This window comes from Phaethon lepturus, unplaced genomic scaffold (assembly GCF_000687285.1).
Source record: "Phaethon lepturus isolate BGI_N335 unplaced genomic scaffold, ASM68728v1 scaffold18663, whole genome shotgun sequence".
Taxonomy (NCBI): Eukaryota; Metazoa; Chordata; class Aves; order Phaethontiformes; family Phaethontidae; genus Phaethon; species Phaethon lepturus.
Genome location: NW_010529942.1, coordinates 14,196 through 19,974, shown reverse-complemented (window position 1 = coordinate 19,974; position 5,779 = coordinate 14,196). Strand labels below are relative to the sequence as shown.

The 5,779-nt window shown below is 38.9% G+C and overlaps 1 protein-coding gene across 1 annotated transcript in view; it reads left to right on the top strand.

Moving 5' to 3' along the window:
• LOC104618497 (histone deacetylase 5-like) overlaps nucleotides 1–3,244 on the top strand; it is a gene marked incomplete at its 5' end in the record, with an annotated part of 98,825 nt that extends 95,581 nt beyond the window's left edge. Inside the window, one exon of the mRNA XM_010284112.1 lies at nucleotides 1,813–3,244. Within this exon, the coding sequence (XP_010282414.1) occupies nucleotides 1,813–1,852 (40 nt within the window). The remainder of the gene's footprint in view (nucleotides 1–1,812) is intronic.
• Nucleotides 3,245–5,779: the final 2,535 nt, after the last annotated feature.

Here is a 5,779-nt window from a genome sequence, read left to right as displayed (position 1 = left end):
TCCACTCTTTCCTGCTCTGACAATCTCCTGTTGAAATCGATTGACAACTATTTCTTCTCATTTGCTTACTCACAGCAGAACCTAAAAACTGAACTGTCATCTGCTTCCAAATTATCCTCTTTCCAGACATTCCCATGAGGTCCTGGATGTTTAGCAAGGGCTTATTGCACTTTTGCGTTATGCCAGAGGACGTGTGGGTCTTCCGAAAGCGGCTGGAGAAAGTGGAAGCACGTGGTCGGCACAGCAGCAACACACCCCATCAGTATGAATTCCCCACACGCTGCATTGTCCTTTACCCCACCTGAGGACCCCAGCATCAGGCTGGGCTCCATCCCACCCTGGCTGCTACTGTGCGGTCGTTGCTGCAAGCCAGAACAATGGAAGAGGGGCAAGAGAGGGAACGCAAGAGGGCTTCACCTCGCCTCTCAGGAGCGAGGGAGCTGCAGTGGTTACTGCGCGCGGGAAACGTTCTCCACCGTGTGGTGAGGAACAAAAGATTTGAGATTTATAGATTAGTAATCTTTTAGGGTCAATAACCCTTTGGAAAGTGATTAGTCTGAAAACCATCTTCTTTTTCATATATTGTTCATCTGACATATTTTTCAACATATGAGCTGTGGTCATGCCAAATCGTAAAGGAATAACCTGTATAAAATAATTTAAAGACACACTGCTGAATTTTTCATTGGGAAAGACTTTAATAAACTCCAGATTCATTTAAAATTCTCTGGCTTCCTTGCTGAATAAACTACCAAAGCCCATGCAAGCCCCCATTAATTACTTTTTTTTTCCATGGGATCTCATGAGTTTGTACTTTCTGAGGGATATTTTACTGAAGCCAGTTATTATACTGGCTTACAAGACTTAACTGGTAAGCGTCTCATTTATTAATTTGCATTTACTTTTTGCTCTACCCTCATTACAAAATTGCTTGAAGTGATTATTTTTAAGGAGGTCTTAAGCTCATTTGTCATATAGTGTTCTGTCAGACTGAGGTAAAAGAAGGTTTAGGTCCAAATTCTTATGCCCTTCAGTAGTGAGGTCTCACCATGATCTCAGAAGCTTCACAGTTTATAATTGCCAGCATAATTCTCAGGTGTGGTAGTTTGTCAGATCCAAAGAATTATGACACTTCATGTCTGCTCAGCATATGTCCCCACTGTTTTCTTACAGGATGTTTTAAAGAGCTGATCTTGCCTAAGCTGAATATTTCCCAGAGGAAAAGATATACGTATAATCAGATTTGATATTATTAATAGATAGCTTCTCTAGGACAGTGATCTGCTGATTGAATTCAGAATTTGGTCTCAGAAGTTGCAGGCAGGTAATGCATTTACAAAAGCATAGAATCAAAAATCAGAGGACTGAAGAAGAACCTCAGAAGAAACACTGCTAACTACTTGGCTACTAGTGAACTATTTCACTTTAATGGTATGGGCCCACTTGAAAAAAATAAATGCATATATTTTTAGTTGCAAAAGTTTGTAAAGTAAAAGTATCACAGCTATTTTTTTCACGAAATTATTTAACTCTGTTGACACAAAGCATGTACATTTCTGGACAAAAAGTTATAAAATATTCTGACATATTTTAATATAAACAGGAACATTTTCAGTGATTGCTTGGATCTAAAATGTTTTTCCACTTGACATTTGTTTATACTTCCTAGGAAAGAAACTCTATTTATGGATAACTGAATAACACAAATAAACATCAGAGAGCGCTGAAAAATCAGCTTTGATTATGCATGAAAATCTACAATGTCATTGTGTACTCTTGTGCCGTATTCTGATTGCCTGTTTATTTTTACAGAGCTGCTGGCGAGCCCATGGAAGAAGAGCCAGCCTTGTGAAGTGCCAAGTCCTCTCTGATATTTCCTGTGGGTGACATCATTGTGTATCCCCCCAAAGCACCCTCAGACATGTCTTGTCTGCTGCTTGGGTGGCACAGATCAGATGGAACATAAACACTGGGCACAAGACTGAATAGCAGCTTCACTTGTTCTTTGGAGGGACTTGAAAGGGCCCTAAAGATTCCTTAAATGTAACCGCTACAATTCTAGAGTTACAGTAAAACGGGCTTGGGAGAAAGAGCCTAGAGCATGCTTTTTATATGCTGTTTGACCCACTCACCAACATAAATTGTGAAATAGAGTATTACAAAATTCTACATGATAGATTATAGATACGAGAATTGCAACAGCCAGCAAAATGCTCTGTAAACTCCATGAATCAGTTTCTGACACTTTTTACTGGGTAATTTTTTTCATACTGTGTTAAACTGTTAATAGAATTTGTTTTCTTTGCTCTGTGTAATGAAAAAAAAAACCCACCTTTATTTTATGTGCTATTTTTTAATTCCCTGTAATGAGTTCTTAGCTGAATAAGTGAAAGGTGTGTAAATTACAATGAGGGAATTTAGCTAAAGGGAAAGCACTTCTTATTGTACTACAAATCCCCCGAAGCACTGTGCTTGGTGGTGCTTTATTTTCTTTTGCCTTTTCCTGGCCATCCCTCCCCATGCCATGCAGTCTTTTGTATCATACAAACACATTCACGATTCTCCAAAATGAGCAATCTTCTGCCTTTAAGAAAAAGTGCTGTACCCTCCGTAGTTGACAGTAGCTCTCACCAGATGTGCAGCAGAGATCAAGTAGTCTCTGAAAAATGGATGGCTTTTCAAATGTGTTTTTAGTTTGTTCTGAAATGTTTCTGCGTCCTGACTCTAAGAGCAGTGATCTTCAGTAACTGCGTGCAGCTCATTTGAAGCTCAGGTGTTTCTGTGGAGGTTGTGTTGGGGTTTTTTTTTTTTACAGGTCATCATGTGAATACGAACTGATTCTTTTATGTAGTCCTGCACCAAGAGCACTGATGTTGCTTGAGAAGCTTCAAAGGGTTTAGGCTTTATTTTAGATCCCCAAAGTGCAGCAAGATCTCCCTGCAACGTGACTTTAGCTGTTTAATTCCATGTTTGAGAACGTAACGTAGAGTTGTGCCTTTAGCTGATAATGAACGCTTAAACTGTTACACGTGTTGCCTTACTGTCAGAGAAAGAGATAGGGCATGTATGTAAGACTACTTCAAATGAACAAAACTCTGCTACAGCAACTTGTATTTTGTTTACAACTTTCTCACCTAATGAACCCTGGGACATACCTTGAAGTATTCGTCTTGCAGTATTTGATAGCTCGCTCAGCTTTTAAAAGCAAGTGATGTTCATTTTTATGTATTTTCCAAACTCAAAAGATATATTAAAGCCATAAGTGAAGACTGTCATGCTTTTTATTCTGAAATCTGAAAGGAACCTTAATTAAAACAAGATTTGGGGGAAGGCTATGATATGAAAGATATGGAACAATATGGTTTCAGTTATAGGCAGACTCAAACCTGTAAATCAAAGATGAAAGATTTCACTCAAATAGAATTATATAATTCTCTTTTGTTATGCAGTCAGACTATATCTTTCATGCATTTGGGTTTGTTTACGATTAGCATTTTAATTTTAAAGACTTTTATTACTTATACAAAAGCTCTCTGCTACAAGTTAGAAATCTGAGGCATGCTTTGAAAAGGGAAATCTAAAAAAGGAATGTCATTTCCTATAATCTGAAGTAAACTTTTATTCTGAAAGGTTTACTCTAAAATGGATGTATGCCCCTCAGAAAGTGAAATAAAATTCTACCCCCCATTTACAAGCCAAAATCACGCTCATTTTAGTAATGCAAAGAGTCCCAGCAGGCTAAATTAACTCCTGGTGTAAGCCACCTTGCCTGACTTTGGGCTGTTCTGAAGGGGTTGTTCACATGACTAAAGCAATCAGGAGTTCATCCTGTATTTTCAGCAGACTTGTGATGGCAATCTTGCTTGCCATTTACTGCAATTTTCTTGTGGTCATCAAAGAAGTTTCCCTTCAAGGAAACCAAGGACCATAGCTGATGAGTTGGGTAATTTGTAGAGCTTTTCACATTTTGAAATAATGGCTGCAAAATTTTAATTGAGTGCATAGTAAGATCATTTTAAAATTAACCCCACAAATGCAAAATCTGCTTGTGTCCTCAGCTTGCATGAAATTGAATATGAATTGCAGCCTGAAATGTGAGTTACAAACTTTACCGATTAAAGTCTATATTCTGGGGTGGAAATCAGCTAAAGCTGTCCTTTGTAGCTGGAAATGCTTTTAAAATGCCAGAATAATTTGAATTAAACCACATTATAAACTCACACTTATGCATTTGTACAGGCGTACTCCCAGACAGACATCTAGATATGCTATTGGTTAAAGTTAGGATCATTTGGATAAGCAAATGTGCAAATAAACTGCACACAGATTGTGTCCAGAACTCTGTTCTCACTGAAGTCAACAGCAAAATCCTCTTTGATTTCAATGGGAGACGGATCAGGCCCTGCTCTTTTTTTTTTTCTTGAAGTCCAGAACACCATTACTTTTTGATTATGTCATTACAAGGCACCGTACAGCCCTCTGGGAAATGATCGAGGCTTATGGTGAATATCAACACTTCCTTCAAAGCAGACCTGGGTTTTCTGAAAGGGCAATTTCACTTGCTGCTGTTTTCTTCTCACAGTATTTTTTATTACCATCAATAGCTCCCCATGGACTACAGTTAAAATATCTCCCAGCAATTTTAGACATACTTCCAGGGAAATATTCACATAGACACCCTTAAAAATGCCCAGTTTTATCTGGATTCAACAACAAATTCCAAGAATTTCAGAAAGATGCACAAATTGCATGTTTCTCCATTTCTGATGTCCAAATTCAGAGGCTTAGGAGCTGTTTTTGACAAGACGTCACAGTCTCATGTGTCCCATGGACCTCAGCTTAGACTGGGGAGATTGACACCTCTGAAAATTAAGTCCCACGTATTTCAAGCTGGCTGCCAAAATACCTACATCTGAGCTTAGATTACTTCTAAAAATGAACTGAAATGGATAAACATGGGGGGTAAAGAGTAGTTTCTGTGTGATTCCATGGAGAAGCTGAAGTTGAGGAGGTGGCAGAGAGCCCTTGGAGCCAGGATGACCCTCTGCCTGGTGCTGGTGGCACAGGGGCTGCGTGCGGGTGGGAGGGCATCCCACAGGACCACCACCCCAGGCTGCCATTGCCATTAGCAGTAAATCCGTGCCTCACAGGAGAAGTGTGAAGGGATTTGCACTCTGCCTCTGGATCAAGGTGTCCATAAGCCACCAAGCTGAGAGACGTCTCAGCAGCAAGTACCACTAACAGGCTTGCTCCAGTTCATATCCTTCCCTAGTCTTAGGGACTAAATATTAAGCTCAGTGGGGCTTTTCTTGTATTCTTTTATTCATAGGTCATTAAATTTTTTGTATTCTTAGGTCCTTAAATTCATACTAGAAACTGAAAACTAAAAAGTGATACAACTCAGGATATCAAGAAAATAATGATTTTTATCCAGGTTAATGCTTTTACCTGGGCTGGAGTGGGAACAATGATGAATAGTAAATCTCAGAACTGCTAAAAGCTAAGACCATCTTGTACTTCATTTTTGGACTCTGTGTGCAGGAATTCTGGATGTGCTCATTTGGCTTCAATATAATCTGCAACAATGAAGTGCTTGATTCTATGATCCTTTTTCAGGCAAAATTCCTAGCAAGTAATCAAAGTTCATGGGAATTTTGCCAGTGTAAAGATGACAGAATTAGTCCCTTTTTTAATTCTGTACCTTCATAATTTTACTTTCAGTGAAAATGAGGTAACTAATTCCAGGCAAGTGAATCTGAGGAAAATAAAATCATTAAGC